Source organism: Coffea arabica, chromosome 2e (assembly GCF_036785885.1).
Source record: "Coffea arabica cultivar ET-39 chromosome 2e, Coffea Arabica ET-39 HiFi, whole genome shotgun sequence".
NCBI lineage: Eukaryota > Viridiplantae > Streptophyta > Magnoliopsida > Gentianales > Rubiaceae > Coffea > Coffea arabica.
Window position 1 is genome coordinate 23,534,523 of NC_092313.1, and position 19,019 is coordinate 23,553,541.

General features: G+C 37.2%; 2 protein-coding genes across 2 annotated transcripts; both read left to right on the forward strand.

The window, feature by feature from the left end:
* Positions 1–4,058: 4,058 nt before the first annotated feature.
* LOC113728783 (uncharacterized) lies at positions 4,059–6,542 on the forward strand. The gene has a single exon (XM_027253148.2). It carries the CDS (start codon positions 4,059–4,061, stop codon positions 6,540–6,542), a length of 2,484 nt encoding a protein of 827 aa, XP_027108949.1.
* Positions 6,543–15,411: 8,869 nt separating this feature from the next.
* Positions 15,412–17,830, forward strand: LOC113732021 (uncharacterized). The gene is made up of 6 exons (XM_027257607.2): positions 15,412–15,532; positions 15,622–15,696; positions 15,879–15,992; positions 16,204–16,265; positions 16,376–16,448; positions 17,675–17,830. Exons 2-6 carry the CDS (start codon positions 15,674–15,676, stop codon positions 17,727–17,729), a joined length of 327 nt encoding a protein of 108 aa, XP_027113408.1. The 5' UTR covers positions 15,412–15,532; positions 15,622–15,673; the 3' UTR covers positions 17,730–17,830.
* Positions 17,831–19,019: the final 1,189 nt, after the last annotated feature.

A 19,019-nucleotide genomic window follows, 5' to 3' on the forward strand; every position in this document is an offset into this window, starting at 1 on the left:
AAGAGTCTCTTTTGTTGATCTGGACTTGTATAACTTCATTATCGTTGCAGAGAATAAGGGGGGATTGTATTGACAGCAAATGATTTGCAGACTATTCTTCCAATTAAGTTAAGCTGTCTATGTGATTTTATGCCGATCCAACAAAAGGTCAATTGTCGAAATTGCAAAAAGAAAAGCATAGAGTTATAGATAAAAACTAGAGGTACTTTAGCTGTGCTTTGGCCCCTAGAAATTAGTCGAACGCATAACATCAAATTATTTTGGCATATGATGAATGAATAGAAATATAGGAGAAAAACACAGGTAGAAAAATGTTTAGCTAGATTTATCTTGATGGAAGCATCACATGATATATCTTTTCTCCTAAAAGAAATACACAAAATTGTAGATAACTACAAAATGTAACCAAAAAACAAAGAAAAGGAAAAAAATGTGAAGTAAGAAATCAAATCGTGGGAGGAGAAAAGAAAAGAATGAATTATTGTTTTATTCTTCATAGAAGATGATCACTTATAAAATGAATTGTAAGATCTTTTTACATATTTTAATATTTCACCTTTTATCCATGAAGAAATACCAAATAATAATGTCATCCTATAAATTTAACAAACAAATGCCAGTTGACTATAACATTATGATCAAAGAATAGAGCAAACATGAGATATTAGAGGTCAAGGAAAAAAAGGAAGGAAAAAAAGTAAAATGGGATAAAAAAAAAATAATGACTTCTCTTTACTAACTAGCTAATCATTTCGATGAAAAAAAAAAAGAAGAAGGACATGGCACCAATCTTAGTTAGATTAATTTTAAAAAATAAAAAAAAAATAAAAAAGGTGAGGGATGACACCAGTTGCCATAAAAAAAAAAAAAGAAGAAATGGATTTGATTTTCTATAAAAGAAAAAATATTTTAATCATTTTAGCCCAATTAAATCAAAAAGAGAAGGAAAAATTTAGCTAAAATGACCAAGATTCCACTTGTAAAATATATATGCAATACATGTGCAAAAAAGATGGGCTGTTACAGTAATTTGGGTTTCTTTTTATATACAAGGTAGAGATATAACAAAGATGCATGCTGCACAAATTTATGCTCTGTAAATATATGTTCTAAAAGCTAATTTTATTTTGATGTAGAAAGGAACGATCAAATCCCATAATTATAATAGGGTTTGTTGTGTATCCAATCCAAATTCAGATTTTGGAATACGAACTAAACACCTGATTAATTAATTTGAGCTGGGATTGGATAATTCTTGAAGCAAGAGTATAATTCTTGGGCGCATGTACCGGCAAGATTTAGGTTGAGTTTGAATGATAGTGTTAATTAAGTCGTTTCTAATAAAATATCTTGTGTGCATAATCCATAACATCTAATTCATCTAAAATAAAAAAGATGGAAAAGTCCCATCTTCATGAAGATCAGCCAATATTATAAACGTATGAATTAGACTGACCCTACGAGCTTTTAGACTTATCTTGCTCGTGCAGTTCAACCAAAACTAATATCGTATTCATATATATTTGTATGGGAATTTCTCCAGCTTCAGCAAGTTCATTCATACGAAAACAGGCCGATTCTCATAGTAAGTAAATGACGCGAACTCCCTTCTCCTTAGTCTTACATATGATATGTTACTAGTGAGGATTCTTCTGAAATCAAGACTTGGTAATTTTGGAAGCTATAGACACGTAAAAACACAGAGTGCTAATACTCTCTAAGCTAAAAGTTTTTTTATCTAGTCATCTCGGAGTTATTTTTTTGGATTTTGATCTCATCTTGGGGTAGAATACAGATATGTTGTATTGTAGAGGCAACGTATTGAGACTGATGCACCAGCTAATTTCGTCTATTGATGCAAATCGTTTTAAAAATAGTGACCTAATTCATTTCAACCATATATTTGAATGAGATAAGTGTTTGCATTATTTATGTGATATTGAGATGAGATCAATCAGATTTATTACTGAATGAATTTAACTTGGAAAGTCGACTTACTTTATTATTATTTTATTTAGAACCAACAAATTGTTGTAATATCTTATTATAGTGTCATTATTTGGATATTGGATATTTATTGTTTTGATGAAGTGATATGCTCTTTACTCTATGATCTATAAGGATGTTCCTATTACTTGTCCTTCAAGTCAAAACAACATTAACCCTTTTACCCACAAAAAATACTCTCATCAAAGTGGTTAAACTAACCAGGAGTCTTGGATATGGGCCGCAAATTGACATGGCTAATAAATGAAAATTCACGAAAATTGCTAGAATGTGACACTTATCATTTGATGGATGATCAATCTCAAAATTTATAGTGACTAGAATAAGACTTTTGTTAATTTGTAGCTCCACAAACAACTCTTTGAAATGTCCTTTAGAATAACTTTTTGTAATTTTACAAGATAAAAGTGTCTAGAATAAAACTTAGGATTCGAGGTCATAATTATAAAAATTTTAAAGTTGCAAATGAAATGAGTATAAATAAACATTTGATGTTGAGGAAACTGAGGAAAATGAATGAGTTGAGTGATTCAAGAAAGGGAGCGTAAGTGAGAGATTCGAACTCGAGTCCTCCCATTTAAATGTACTATTATCTAATATGCCGACCATAGCCATTGTTCGGGATAGATTCAATTTCCAAGCCCAAGTTTGGTCCGTAGTTGTCGCCCTCTCTTTATTTTGGCGTAGATTCTATGCTTTTGGGTTATTTCTTATATTCTATAAATTGGCCAGTTGTGGCAAAAACTCCCAAGTCCAAGTGGGCTTACCGCCTAAAGCAGGGTGGGAACGGGTATGAAAAATGTGGGATTGGATCTAAAGAGTATCGATATAGTTGGGATTTACTTGAAAATCCAATGGGTCTATCAAGAAAATGATAATTCTCATTCAATTCTTTTCAACATTTTTAGTGACATTCTTCCTCCTGAAATCTTTCACCCATTGCTCTGCTTCTCAAGCCTCAACACTCAGTCTCCTCTCATTTACCACTTGTTAAAAGGCAGCGCCAAATAGGAGTATATCAAACCAAGGACAGCAACAAGATGATTTATAGTGAAGACTTTTACCTAGTGCTGTAAATGAGTCAAATTAAATCGAATATCTCATATTTGAACTTTGTTCGTTGTGCTACTCGAACAAGACTCGTGTTCGTTTGATCTCCAAATTTGTGTTTGTGTTTAACTCATCAAGCAAAATCCTAATTCAAATTCGACTCGTTTAATACAAACGAACCGTTCGCGAATAATTGGACCCATGTTCACAAACAATTAAGCATGGAATTAGGTATTAGAAATACAATATTAACCAGAAATGATAATTAGGCCCACGTTCCCGAACGATTGTTTAAATTTGCGAACGAACTCATGTTCTTTTGATTAATTGTTAAGCCAAAATATTTGTTCGAATTCGATTCGTATAAAATTTTGAACAAGCCATTACCGAATACAAGCGAGCTTAAATGGGTTGAGTTAACGAACAGTCCGGTTCGTTTAACAACTCTCCTTTTACCGGCAACTTGTATTCGTAACATGAGGTTAACAATTGATCTTAGAGCCTTTTGCACCTGCATATACAGCTATATTTGTAGCGTTTGAGCCTTGCTCCAATTAGGCATGGTGTCAGGCTGCTGAGTATAAGGACTGCAGCATAATAAAGGCTCAATTTGAGCATTAGTCTGTTAATTCAATAGGATTGTACAAACGATGCTGTTTTGGTCTTGCTTAAGTACTAGTAAACGATGTCGTTTCATGTAATGAGCCATTAGTTAGGTAATTCAGTTGTAATCGTCTGACACAAGCTGTTAGAATTGGTTATATTAGGCGGGGCCCACATGAATGAGGATAACAGATTAGATGAGGTCATTTCTTCCACTTCCTCTCTTCTGAATCTTCTTCTCTCTCTCTCTCTCTCGACCTTCAATTCCTTGCTCCTTCTCCAATTTCTCCAATTTCTACCAAATTCATCCTAGATCAATCACACAATTCCAGAAACAACCTTGAGTTCGTGACAAAGTGGCATCAGAGCAGTAGATCCTTGGAATTTGCAACACAATCATGGCAGAGAGCACAAGATTTCGCACCATCGAAGAGCAAGTCAGGAAACAAGAAATCAAGCTGCAGGAAGTGATTGAATCCCTACACACTTCCAAATCTGAACACCAGCAAATCAGGAAAGACTTGAAGGTGGAGCTTGAAGAGAACAACAGGCGGATGGAAGGCCTGTTATCAGGATTGGAGCAGAACTTCACTCAGATGTTTGAGCAGAAATTCAATGATCTGCTACTGAAGCTGAACTCTGGCAGGGAACAAGCAAACGAGGGGAGTAGCAGAATGATCGACCAGCTGCCACTCCTACCAACTCCACCAGCTCATCAGAGATTAACCACAGACGGCGAGGCTCAGAGATCCTTCAGGAAGGATGGGAGTAAGTTTTACATTCCAAATCCTCCTAAGATTGATTTACAAATGTTTGCTGGAGACAATCCTAGAGAATGGTTGCGTAAATGCAACAAATATTTTTTGAACTATCAAGTTCCAGAAGAACATAAAGTAGATGTTATTGAAATGTATTTGGAAGGCAGGGCTGATAAATGGTTCCAGGGAGTAAAAATTGCGAAACCTAAGATGAGTTGGGAAGAATTTGCGAATCTGCTATGCTGCAGGTTTAATGATAGGACCTGTCTAGATATAGTGGAAGAATTTAATAAACTACAGCAGATAGGCAATGTTGAAGAATATCAGGAGAAATTTGAGGAATTAAAGGCCTTGATGATGATAAGAAATCGAAGTCTGGATGAGACTTATTTCATTTCTAGTTTCATAAGTGGACTAAAGGAAGAGATCAAACCTATGATCAAGATGTTGAAACCTGCTACTCTAGCTGAAGCATTTGAACTGTCTCAGTGGCAAGAGTATGCAGTAAAACTGCAGAATAAGAGTTCTAAGGAGAATGTCAAACCACTAGGAGAAAACAGGCTTGGATTGTCAAGAAACACCGGTACAGCATTTGGGATTAACTCGTATAGGATTCCAAACCACAGCAGCCCCAATCATCCTAAATTAGCCAATCGGCAAGAAGGCACTAAGGATCCTAGGAGACTCTCTGCACAGGAAATGCAGTATAGGAGGAACAATGGACTGTGTTTCAAATGTGGAGAGAAGTATGGAGTTGGCCATCAGTGCAGGGTTGGCCATACACACTGTATGGTGTTAGAAGAAGAAGAGGAAACTGCATTTGAGGATGCCTTGGGAGAGCAGGATGAACATACTGGGAATCCTGGTCAATCCATGGAAATGTCTTTGCATGCATTATCTGAAGCCTTAAAGAGGAAGACAATCACACTCACAGGAATCTTAGATGGAGAAGAGGTGCTCATCTTAGTAGATACTGGAAGCTCTGACAGCTATATCAGCAGTGAACTGGTTATTGGAATGGATGTCAAGTACAAGTGGGTGGATCAGCCTTTCTCAGTTATCATGGGAAATGAAACTACTGTCACCAGCAATGCTATTTGTCCTGGGGTACAGTGGAGCATTAACCAGCACAAATTCAAATTCGACCTCAAGGCAATGGAACTAGGAGGGTGGGATATAATACTAGGCGTGGACTGGATGACACACTTCAGTCCCATCACCTTTGATTTCCAGCAGCTCAGGATATCACTGCATCATGCAGGAGGGGAGATTCACCTACATGGGCAAGCAGACAATTGTGACATGGACCTGATCAGGGGCAAAGATTTGAGGACATTCATTGAATACAAAAAGCAGATGTGCATGGCCATGTCTTCCCAACAGCAGGAGGGAAGCAGACTGGAGTCCACCCCACAGAAAGTACAGGAACTACTGCAGGAGTATGAAGACATATTCCAGACCCCCAGTTCATTACCCCCTAGCAGAAGTGTGGACCATGAGATACCCCTTAAACCAGACGCTCAACCATTCAAACTCAAACCTTACAGATATCCTCACTACCACAAGGAGGAAATAGAGAGGCAGGTGACTGAAATGCTGCAGACAGGTATTGTAAAACACAGTAACAGTCCTTTTGCCTCCCCTGTGTTACTGGTCAAAAAGAAAGAAGGAACTTGGAGGTTCTGTGTGGACTATAGGAAGCTGAATGACCTCACTATCAAAGACAGATTTCCAATACCCAATGTGGATGAATTACTGGACGAACTGGCAGGAGCTGTGTTCAAAACTAAGCTGGATTTGACTGCAGGTTATCATCAGATCAAAGTCAAAGCTCAAGACACCTACAAGACAGCTTTCCAGACGCATTGTGGACATTTTGAGTTCTTGGTTATGCCATTTGGCCTCACAAATGCCCCTGCAACATTCCAAGCATTGATGAACCAGGTATTCCAGCCTTATTTGAGAAAGTTTGTCCTAGTTTTTTTTGATGACATACTGATATATAGCCCCACACTAGAGGATCACCTCCATCACCTGAGAATTGTTCTAGATCTATTGAAAAATAACCAACTGTATGTGAAGAAATCTAAATGTGAATTTGCTCAGAAAAGAATAGATATCTAGGACACACCATCACTGATAAAGGAGTCCAGATGGATGACTCCAAAGTCAGTAGTATATTACAATGGCCTGTACCCCAAACTGTCAAGGAGTTGAGGGGGTTCCTGGGCCTAACTGGCTACTACAGAAGATTTATCCAACATTATGGATTGGTGTGCAAGCCCTTGACTGAATTACTCAGGAAGGACAGCTTCAAATGGTGTCCACAGGCGCAGACAGCATTTGAACACTTGAAAAGGTTGATGTGTTCAGCTCCAGTCCTTAGTTTACCAGATTTTAAAAAGGCATTTGTGTTAGAAACAGATGCCAGTGGGGGTGGTATTGGGGCAGTCTTGATGCAGGAAGGGTACCCCATTGCTTTTTTGAGCAGAGCACTGTCAACCAAGAACCTGGGGTTATCAGTCTATGAAAAGGAACTTCTTGCACTAGTAATGACAGTAACGAAATGGAGACATTATTTGGTTGGGAGTCACTTCATTATCAGGACAGATCACCAATCCTTGAAATATTTACTGGATCAAAAACTGAATACTGCTCTCCAGTATAAGTGGATGACAAAATTAATGGGCCTGGACTATGAGATACAATACAAAAGAGGGACTGAAAATCTGGTTGCAGATGCCCTATCTAGGAGGCAGGAAGCTGTTGCGGACTCTCCCTTACACTCATGCTTGGCTATTACTGCAGTAAGACCTGTCTGGATAGAAGAATTGCAGAAAAGCTATGAAGGGGATGATCACTGCCAGAACATTATGGCTCAGCTAATACTAGATCCTAATGCTCACACAGATTATACTATGGTGGATGGAATGCTAAGGTATCAAGGGAAACTGTATGTGGGGAGTGCCAATAACATCAGAAACCAGATCATCCAAGTACTTCATGCTTCAGCAATAGGGGGACATTCTGGACAGAACAGCTGCTGGCAGAAAGTTAGATCATTGTTCCACTGGCCAGGGATGAAGCAGGAGGTAGTAACTTTCATACGAAACTGTGATACATGCCAAAGAAACAAATCTGAGAATGTGCTTTACCCTGGTCTGTTGCAACCAATTCCAGTTCCTACACAGGCATGGACCCATATTGCCATGGATTTTATTGAGAAACTACCCAAGTCACAAGGTTATGATACCATAGTAGTAGTGATCGTTAGATTTACTAAGTTTGGCCACTTTATCAGGCTCTCTCATCCCTTCACTGCCAAGGAGGTTGCAATAGTCTTCCTGGACAACATATATCGAATGCATGGATTACCTGAATCCATCATCACTGACAGAGACAAGGTCTTCACTAGTGGATTCTGGAAGGAACTATTCAAGGTAATGGGGACAGATCTACACTATACATCCTCTTACCACCCCCAGTCTGATGGCCAGAGTGAAAGGCTCAACCAGTGCGTGGAGAACTATCTGAGATGCATGACAGGAGAAATGCCATCCCAGTGGAGCAAATGGCTATCTATGGCAGAATGGTGGTACAATTCTACCTACCACTCCAGTCTCCAAATGACACCATTTGAAGCATTGTTTGGATATAAGCCTGTGCCTCTACCATTAGGACCTTACCTGGACTCTGTCATCCCTGCAGCCTCCAACTTACTACAGGAAAGAAACAGGATATCCAACTGCATCAGAGACAACCTGGCCAAGGCTCAGCAAAGGATGAAATATTTTGCTGATCAACACAGGAGTGAGAGGGAGTTTTCAGTAGGGGATTGGGTTTTTCTGAAACTTCAACCATATAGGCAACAAACAGTGGCAGTAAGGAAGTGCCTCAAACTGTCTGCCAAATATTATGGACCCTTCCAGATAGAGGAGAAAGTCGGTTCAGTGGCTTATAAACTGAAGTTGCCAGCAGACACTAGAATACATCCTGTGTTCCATGTTTCACTACTTAAGAAGAAACTGGGACTGGTGCAAGGTAGTTCTACTAAGCTACCAGAATTTGACGCCCAGGACCAATGTCCATTGCAACCAGAGTCAGTCATGCGCAGAAGAGTCATCTTGAGAAATGGACAACCTGTTATTCAGTTCCTGATTAAGTGGAATCAACTAGAGCCTGAGGAAGCTTCTTGGGAGGACAAGTCTTTCATTGAACGACAATTTCCTACATTTCAGACTTGAGGACAAGTCTTTTGTTAAGGGGAAGGGATTGTCAGGCTGCTGAGTATAAGGACTGCAGCATAATAAAGGCTCAATTTGAGCATTAGTCTGTTAATTCAATAGGATTGTACAAATGATGCTGTTTTGGTCTTGCTTAAGTACTAGTAAACGATGTCGTTTCATGTAATGAGCCATTAGTTAGGTAATTCAGTTGTAATCGTCTGACACAAGCTGTTAGAATTGGTTATATTAGGCGGGGCCCACATGAATGAGGATAACAGATTAGATGTGGTCATTTCTTCCACTTCCTCTCTTCTGAATCTTCTTCTCTCTCTCTCTCTCTCGACCTTCAATTCCTTGCTCCTTCTCCAATTTCTCCAATTTCTACCAAATTCATCCTAGATCAATCACACAATTCCAGAAACAACCTTGAGTTCGTGACATATTTGTAGCGTTTGAGCCTTGCTCCAATTAGGCATGGTGTGTGGATCCTCAACAAACATTTTAAGGCTTCGGCACCAGCCGCACCACTTGGTTCATAATGCAATTCTGCAAATACCATCATTCATGATGATTCGGTAGTCCATCGGTTCGTATTTACTCTAAAGGGCCTACCCAGTCCAGTCATCGATATCGACCGTCAGAACACAACTATCTATCATGGCCCAAACCATGTCCTTATTGTGCCTTACGGCCCCATTTTTTTTTTTTTTTTTCCTTTTGAAATTTGGAACTTGCAGATTTCAATTGACCTTTTTCTAATTCGTTAACTAATGAGAATGCAGTAAAATTTTTTTTTTTCCGTTTTGATAAAGAGACCTATAAATTTATTAAATCAATTCAACTGATATGTGCACATAAACATTTTTAATGAGGTGATTGCAAAGCATCAGTAAAATGACAAGGAGTTGAAAATCCCAACAGATTGCATTGCAAGTTTACATTTCTTTTAAACAATGAATCAAAGCAACATTTGCAAAGTTAACATGACATCTAACCTCTTTAAGGTATAAAAGGTTCCAAATAATCAGCAATTCTCAACAAACAATCCCAAAAGGACTGGAAAAGATTTCATGCTCCCACAGACGCACACAAATGTTTCATGTAATGTGTTCCCAGGTCTTAGTTTGATGACAAATAACGCTTATAAAGCTTCTTCAGCACTTGAATCCCGAAAGGCACAGCCGCAGCAGATAACACATAACGAAACCTGACAGATTCATCGGGAGCAATTGCAAAAATTGCCGAGGCATAAGTAGCAAACATTGACAGAGTGGCAAACCATAGCTCAAGATGGAAAGGGAATTGCTGTGGAAAGTGCAAAGGTATTTGCTATCAAGAAAACGTAAAATGCTTGTTTCTGATCTGCATATATAGCCCTCCCTGCCCTATGCCCACCTGCATCATCTTGCCAAACGCCTCCTGGTGGATTCACCCCAGCTTGAAAGGTCACAGCTGCTATTAATGCTGCTACAATGAGCAGCACATTTCTTGTGTCAGTCGGAGTTTCTTGATTTTCGTCATATATACCGGAATCTGAACCAGCCACCTTTAGAAGAACCACCATGTTTGGGCGCGGGCGTGGGCTCTCCATTTCCATCTAGGAAGCAAGCGTATAGTTTTGGGATGAAATTGCTAAGCTCGACCTTTTTGAGACTTGGCAGCAGAGCTCAGACTCGGAAAAAAACGACTTTTGCCTTGGCTTCGGGCAAGTTTCCATAATTATTTGTTGGACTTGGTATTACCATTTCTTTGCTCCCAGTTGCAGTAAAATAATAGCGTCAACTATTTACCTGTAGTTTTTTGCTCCATCTTTTTTCCAGCCACAGCCAATAATGTAAAAGCTCACAAACATATTTCCAGTTGGATCATTATCCCTCGGGAACAGGTCTGTTGACAAACTACGCCTGTTATCTGATACATATGATTTGAATAGTGTTTCAAGTGGACGAGTTAACCTTATAATTTTATTCCTCTTTCTTTATTTCCAGCCACAGCCAATGATATGAAGCTCACAACCACATGTCAAGTTTGATGATTATCCATCGGGGCAAGTCCATTTAACCAACCACATTATTTGATTCATATTATTTGATTCAATCGTTGTAAAACAATCCATTTCGAAGCTGAACTTGTTTATCAAAATCAACAAGACTTTGCCGGTTCACGAAGTCAACTTTTGAGTTGAAGTTCATTCTTCTGCGTGCATGTTATTTATTACGTGTAAGACTCACAAAATTTTGTTTTATAATTTCTCTCCGTTAAAGTGAACTACATCTTATGAAATTAGACAAAAATCGACACAAACGATCGATTGACCTAACGGTTTGCGCCCAAATCCGAAATATGCACTCTTTTCCAGCTTCATCTAAAGGAAACAGAAAATGTAACCTGAAATTCACAGTTGTTTTTAAAAATTAAGTTGACTGATTGAGAGCTGATATAAGACAAATGGTGTAGCATTGAAGAAACAGCAGATGTAAATAAAATCTTCTGCTCTTCAACGGAATCTCCATAATATACATATTTCTATTTCCCCTTTTTCCCTTATTTTTCCCCCTTTTTATAGCAACAGTAATTCAGGTAGTTGAGCGATCAGTTTTAATTATTTGCTAAGAAAGCTAAAAAATTTGATTTAAAGATGGGCTCAAAGAGTTACAGAGTCATCAACAAAGAGCTCAACAGAGTCGACCTTTATAGCTAACGTTACAGAAATAGCGCATTGGCATCCCCCAATCAACAGAGAGCTAACAGAGTCGCTCCTTGCAGGACCTGAGCTTTCACCATTCCGGGTTTTAATACTTACAAGAAGCCTAATAATCTAAATTGAATAAGGATAAAAAGACCCTGAGGGACTTCTGACGACATTCAACATTGCTACCATCAGTTCCGCTGCTATCTCGGACATCATGCATCCTCCCTAAATAACTTCGTCCCTACAAAAAAAAAAGTTCAGTACATTCGCAACTTTTTCGCAACAATGCTGCATTGCCAAAACATTTTCAAGACAAGAAGGCAGTGGATGAACTCAAGAACAACATTGCGGTATCCAACTAGTTAAACATAAAGCACCAAAAGTAGGAAATCAATCTATTCTGGCTTCATGTCGGCATCAGTTACTGAATAAATCTTTTTATCTTCAAGCCACATAACAATAGGACTGACCAAGGGAAGTCCCAAAAATACAAAAAGATAATTTAAAAATAAAAGAGGGCTGGTGTTCAGGAAAAAACATACTATCTCATATAGAACATCCTAATCATGTTAAACATGTACTTTTATCCTTGATCAAAGCATTAACCAAGATGCTTAAACCACAGTAGATTTTAATTGCAGAAAATTGGGTTCAAAATCATTCCAGTATGCTTAAGCTAAAGGGTACTGATGCTACTATGACTTGATGCTGGCTCAACATCAACGATAAGGATGAAACAAACCAATTTGGGCACTTCAAAGTAATAAAGAAACCACGTATTCAAGAAACGTCTATGTTGAGTTGGGACATCTAACTCAATTTTATTTCGACAGGAATAAGGTAACAGTAACAGCTTGCACAGTAGGGAGTTTGAAAATCACTAGTTCACAATGCTTTCATCCTTAGAACTGTTACATACCATACCATAAACAGGAAATCCAAAGGCAAAAATATTTTTGGATAGTCCAAATCAGTAGGAGTACAAATATGCATCAGGATTTTCTCCATGCCCTAAGGGTCATATATCAGCCTAAACATATTAAGAATGTCAAAATCAGAGAGAGAGCGAGAGAGAGAGAGAGAGAGTCTCAAAACGTATTGATTCTTCTATGCAATCGAAAATGTTGAAAACATTAGAAACCCCAAGACACTGACTTTGAAGCCTGTCTCATGGACAAGAGGTGCAAAAAAGCAGAAGCAACTTAGATTCGAACTTTGAATAACATACTAAACATACCCATCTAGATGGATGAATGCGGCCAGAGAACCACAAACTGCTCCGGAAAATGCCGATAAGCCTAACTTATAGGGAAGCTCTAAAATGGCAGCAAATAAAAGTCAAATTGCTATTAGCAATAGGAAACCATCTGGCACAAGAACTATATTAGTGATCACAACAAAAATTTACCCATGAAATCAACTAGAGCTCGAACACGCCCTTTCTTTGAATTTGTAGCCGCTCTGCACCAAACACAAATCCAGGTCATGCCCCAGCTAATAGGTAACATGCTTGAAATCAGAGGCCAAAGCCCAAGCAGCAGACTGTCGGGAAAAAGAGAAACCAACATACAGAAAAAAAAAAAAAAAAGAGAGGAGAAACTGCGAGGGTTGAAAAACAAAAAAAAAAAGGAAAAGCAGACATCTTCTTCGCAATGTTAGACCCTTTTCGCTAAGTAATTTACAAGTATAAAATAATGCATGCCTGCTCTTGCTCTTTCTCCAAACACTCATGAGGATGAGAAACAAGCCACAATTAGAATCAAGAAAGCAAGAAAATGGGAAAGACACCTATTATCCATAGGAACTTAATCTGTTACCAGAATGACTCATAAAACTTAGAAGGAGGGGACATTAAAGGAACAGGTTGCCACTAATCAGCAAAGGTTTACAGTTATATTTGCTACAATATCAGGTGGAGGTGGCCCAAGATTTTAATCCTCCAGTAATAGTAGTCTGATCCAGAAAAAATACAAATTATTTTCTCAGAATCATAAAACACATAAATTAACGGAAACCGGGCTAATTAAATGCATGGACACAGAAAATTGGCAAAAGAAATTAGTATGGTATAGCATGGGTTTTAGCAGAAAGATACTCGGAGGAAAAAAAGCGGTGGGCGGGCGGTGGAGCCATGGCCGTTCCTCCCATTGCAGAGAAATGCTTAGCGGTCAGACATTTACTAAAATTGCGCCTGAGGGCAAAAAACAAAAATAAAAAGTGAGTGGATTGTGAATCAGAGGAGAAAAGATACGAAAGAGAGAGCATACCCGAGCTGCGTTGCCATGGCTTTGAATTTCTCTCCGCGAAAAGAAACCCCAAAAACAAGAGAGCAATAAGTTGGTGTATCAAATTAATTAACAATAAAAATTAGGGGCTAAATAGGCACTTGTAAAAAAGTTTAAAAATAAAATTGGCTGTTTTAGTACAAATCACAGGTGAATTACCTTTGCCTTCGAGTAATGGGTTATTTTAACAACTTTAGTCGAATCTAATTCGTTCCACGTTTTAAACAAGCTAAAGTCGTATTGAAACATGGAACTTAGATTGATTCAACGTTGAGTTGATCCCAAATCAAGGAGAAATGAGAATGGAGAAAGAAGGTGATAAAAGTTGCGGGATGGGCTGGGAAATGCGAGATAGTGGGAGAAGACGCTTCAAATCTTCTGTTTCAAATTAGTCTCTAGTCCCTTTGTTCCTATTTTGCACAGGTGTCACGGTGTCTCTAACTTTTTGATAATCTAAATTCAAACAAATCGATAATAATCGGTTAAACAAACTAATTTGAGGAAAGAAACGAGAACTTTTCTAGAATGAGAGCTGTTGCATCAAGCATTTTAGTAACGGTATGGGGAGGGGAGGAAATGGTATGGGGAGGGGTAAGAGGCATTTTAAAAAAAGTTATCAAATACTAACAAAATTCTTTTCTTTTAATCGTTTGTGATGAAAATAAAAATATTTCCTCACAATTTAATAAAATATAAGGCAATAAAGAGAAATAATTTGAGATTTTGATATATGTTTGTAACTTTTTGCAATTGCAACTTCTCTGAAACTACCAGAATTCATTTCTTTCCTAAATTGTTTTTGATAAAATAAAGTTTATTTTATACCTATTAGTGTCATTGGCACTAATTAATATATCTAAATTATACTTAAATTATTATATCTAAATTAATATATACATTAATAATTATTACTTTCTATTATATTTCTATACTTTTCCTAATTAATTTTATGCTGGGCTTGATAAACCTTCAAAATAAGGATTAAATGTACAAAAAAAAAAAACCCCAATAAACTATATGCCTAGTTGTAGATTACCCTAAAAGTATTTTTATAGGAACTTTTCTCCTTTCACGATATAGTTGGATAAATCTACCCTTTCTATATTAAACATTGTTGTTTTTCCTTTTCCCCTATTATTTTCTTTTTAGTTTCTTCCTTTTATTTTTTATCTCCCATGCTTTTATTGTTTATATACCTAGAATATAATTTTCAATATTGTTTAAATCAGTATACTGGATTGTTCAAAATTTGTTTATTTCTTAATTTTGTGTGTCAATATTTTATAAAAGAATTCTATAGTATAGAAGATTTTTTTTTTTACCAAATTGTGAAGTCAATGCCATTTAAGAAATTGAACTATTCAAATATATATGAATAAAATAGAGATATTGATTAATCAATTATTAATAGTATCAATAACAAATTGCATAACTTTGCTTTCTGATGTGATATATAATATGTTATTTTTGCTACAAATTGTTGTGTAATTGTGAACTGTAATTGGTTTGTAGGTACTTAAATTGCTAAATTACTAGATTAATACACTTTACGATACAAGCTACACATATTTTGTAATAACAAAGAGTTTATAATGAATTATTAAGAATGAATTTAATAATTAAACCAACTAAAAAATTAAGTTAAAAAATATTAAAAATATTTAGACAAGTATTTTAGCATCAGAGGAAAACAATTGGCCAGTGATATGAGAGAAGGGGGGTAAAATAAGAAAATAAAAATAACCTCCTTTTTTAAAAAAAAAAAAAAAACCTCAAAATAATTGCTAGCAGGTTTTTAGTCCTTCAACTCGTCAGTCTATTTTCTGTCCCATTTTATTGAGTGAATACACCTGGACGCATCAACTGATTTGTGCAATCTCCCGGTCCTCCCTGAACCAACTTCTACCACCAGTATGCTATGCTTATCTATGAAAGAACTCGTTTCTATTTTCTCTTGTTTGCCTCACCCTAATCGCTCTTTGTTTCATGAAAATTTTCAGGCACCTATAGGAAGCCTTGGGTTTTTAGACCTGGTAAGGAAATTAGGGTTCAATGGCAAAGCTGCAGCTGCTGGGGTAGGCTATTTACCGTTTCTTGGTTCTGAAAGTGTATTTAAACTCTAGTTCGCCCTCGGTTTGTTCTTTTTGATTCGTTTTCTATAGGCAATCATGAAAGCTTTGTACTAGTACGCAGTAGTATGTGTCTGCTGTTTCTTTTTTTTTTTTTTTCCTGATTATTTTCTTTTTTAATTTTGCAGGCGTAATATTGGCAGACTCTTTACTTTCGGGCATCTGTCTTCTGATTTGGGAGTTTCGTCTGTGAGAGGAAGAACAGCACTGGCTCCGGCCACAGCCCGCAATTTTTGCACCCAGTACAATTCTGCCAAGCCCCTTCGTTTAGTTTGTTGAATTATTGTTATTTCTTTTCGTTTTTTCTACTGAAGAGTGGGATGATCAACTATTGCATCTGCTATTTTGACTTGTCACCCAACCCTTGGAACATACTACAGCCCCAGGCGGCCATTTTGTTGGCCTTGTGTATGTGTGTAGTGGTAACCCGCTTTCATGCCTTTTTTTCTGTAGGCTGCCTCCTCCTCCACCACCTCGGGAAAAATGGCGTATTCGCAGTCTGGTGAAGTCCATTGGTAAAATTCCTTACAGCTGAAGTGGTAATATGTTTTAAGTTTCTTTCATTGCCTGTTTTTACAGTGACTAACTAGTAGTACTTCACTTCTTTTCTTGCCTTGTATGCTAGATGAGACAAGACTGAGTTGCATAATTGCCTTTTTTGGATCAGCGTTCCTCTTCTACATCTTTATGGAGGATGAGTATGTGTCTTTCATCTTTAAAATTCATTTGATCTCTTTATTTTTCCGTCAGCATCTTTGAATATCTGTTATTTGCTTTGTGCTGATTTGTATTTCCTCTTCAACTTGCATATAACTCCTAAGATGAACAAGTGTAATTTTCCATTTTCAAGCTGCATAAACATTTTCTAGTCCTCTTTGAATCGAAGAATCATATCCTTGGGAATCTATATATGCATATAGTTGGAACTTCAAATTACTGTTTCCAATTGTACTCTTATTTTGTCTATGACGTAGAGCATGTTTGCTATCTTGCCATGCATTTTTTGCTTAAGCAATCGAGATGTTGATTTCTTTTGATTTATCATTGTGGTAGTTCTGGAATGTAGATACGCAATTTAGAATCATGGACGTAACTCTTCCCCACTTGTCCAAAGGGACAACTTATTTGGAGCATATTAAATTGGAGGTCAACTTATTCCTGGTATATTCCAACTTTGCATATGTGTTTTGGTTGTGCCATCTTGAGATCTTTTTTCAGTTATCCTTTCCAAAGGATAGACTCTGTCAGTCCCTCTCTTCCCTTTTCCCTATAACAACTGCCCTTCAGTATTGGTAACAGCAGATTAGTGGATGTCTAGCTGAAATCCTGGGGTTGCCACCATAAATATGCACATGCATGTAAAAGGCACCTTAGCCAGAACGGATACAAGGTCAACGCAGATAGGATATTGATGAATGAATGGGAGCCTTAGTTTAAGCTTTGATATGGAAACTAGAAATTCACTTGCAACTTTTTTCTCTTGGCAAATTGTTTGAATACTTGTTCTTTAGACAGGATATTTTTCTTTATTAGGCATGAATTATTAGGTTGCATTTGGGTTTCAATGATCAGATTTACTGTAATACCTTGCTATGCTTCTCATTCTATTGCTTGTATGAGGTGTCATTACATTGTTTATGTTCTATCTTGAGTTCATGGACTATCTTCTTTTTCTTGAGGAACTTTTGCTATAGGGAAGAGGTCCTTGTGAAAAATTTACGAGCAAGGTTCATTTTTTGATCGGAATAGAGTCCTGTAAGATGTTTATTTAGCAAGGCAAACCTATTTATGGAAGTTCAATACTGCAATGAGGTGTAAGGAACCTGTTTTTGGTTATGTACATATCTCCCTGTGGCTCGTTGTTTGCGAAATGTTCAAACTTTATCTATCAAGTAATGGAATAACGGTATATTTGTTTTTTCAGGATCATGGATAGGCGCCAGATCAAAGAGGGAGTCTGCCAGAAGGATGGCACTTGACCTCCTGATATCACTTCTATACCAATAGGACTTCGAATCATGGCTTATATATTGTAAGGATTATTTTTTTTAATCACCAAAATTATGCAGGTTTAACATGACTTGAAGGGGTAACTTTTGGTTTAACTTCATGGTGCTTTACAGTCGAGAACCTTTCTTATACGTTTGTACATAAAAACAAGGATAATGCTTCCTTGAAAATGATGCACTTGTAGCTGCCCCACTCCACACACACACATATACAGAAACATAAACACACAAACGCAGACACACAATTGATACGGCTTATTGGAAGCTTGTCCTTGCATATGATCCAAGATTGAAGCACAGTTCATGTTGAAGCCGAATTATGCAATACTTTTGGCACTTGACCCCCTTGGTAGTACGTAGCATCTAATTTTGCTAGTTTCTAGGCCAGTTAAATCTGCAGCAAGTGGCTAAAGGGCCCCTGTATAAGCTTTGCACATCATCATATTGGTTCTCAGCCCTTAGGATGCTTAGTGAGTTAGTGATGGTGGATGAAACAGTAATTATCAGCATTACAATACTTTATGGTGTGGTGTGAAAGAAAGAGCAGGAGAAAAGAGTGCTTAATTCTAACCGAAAAAAAGAGCAGAGAAAAGGGCATTCTGCCCTTATTGTCGAGACTTTAGATGGCCAAAGTGCAGCGTTATCTTTTCTTGGTTCTTGTCTTTGGATTTATCAGCACTTCAGACAGCCAACGCTGGTGAGCTATGGGGCCTCTGCGGTTCCTAGAAACCATTTGAGAAAACGTACAGCGTCAAGTAGCTTGTGCAGATGCCCACACTAGAATTATTCGAGTAAATTAACATGTAAAAATAACCTACTTTGGCTTTTGTTTTTTGATGCAACATTGTTACAATTGATTTTATGCTGGGGAAAGAGAGAGTGATGGATTTATCTAATCTACCGAGAGGTTTGATTATATTTCCTCCTTCTCACTTTGATGGTCTTGATTTTTTTTTTCTCGCACAATTTTAGAAAAGTAAAAAAAAATAGTTAACTTTGTTAGACAAGTAAATTTAGCCTATTAATATTAGAAGGATCACTAATCACTATACTTATACGTTAATTAAGCAGTAATAATAATGGTATATTGTGTCATTCAAGACATATACCAAAATAATTATTGGTGAAAAAGTTGATTATATTAGATAAGGTAGGCAATATTTACTGACAACGGAGTATATTAAATAGGAGTGTTTTAGAGAAATTAAAAATTAGGTTTATTTTTCAATTGAAAGATAGACTATAATTTGAAACATATAA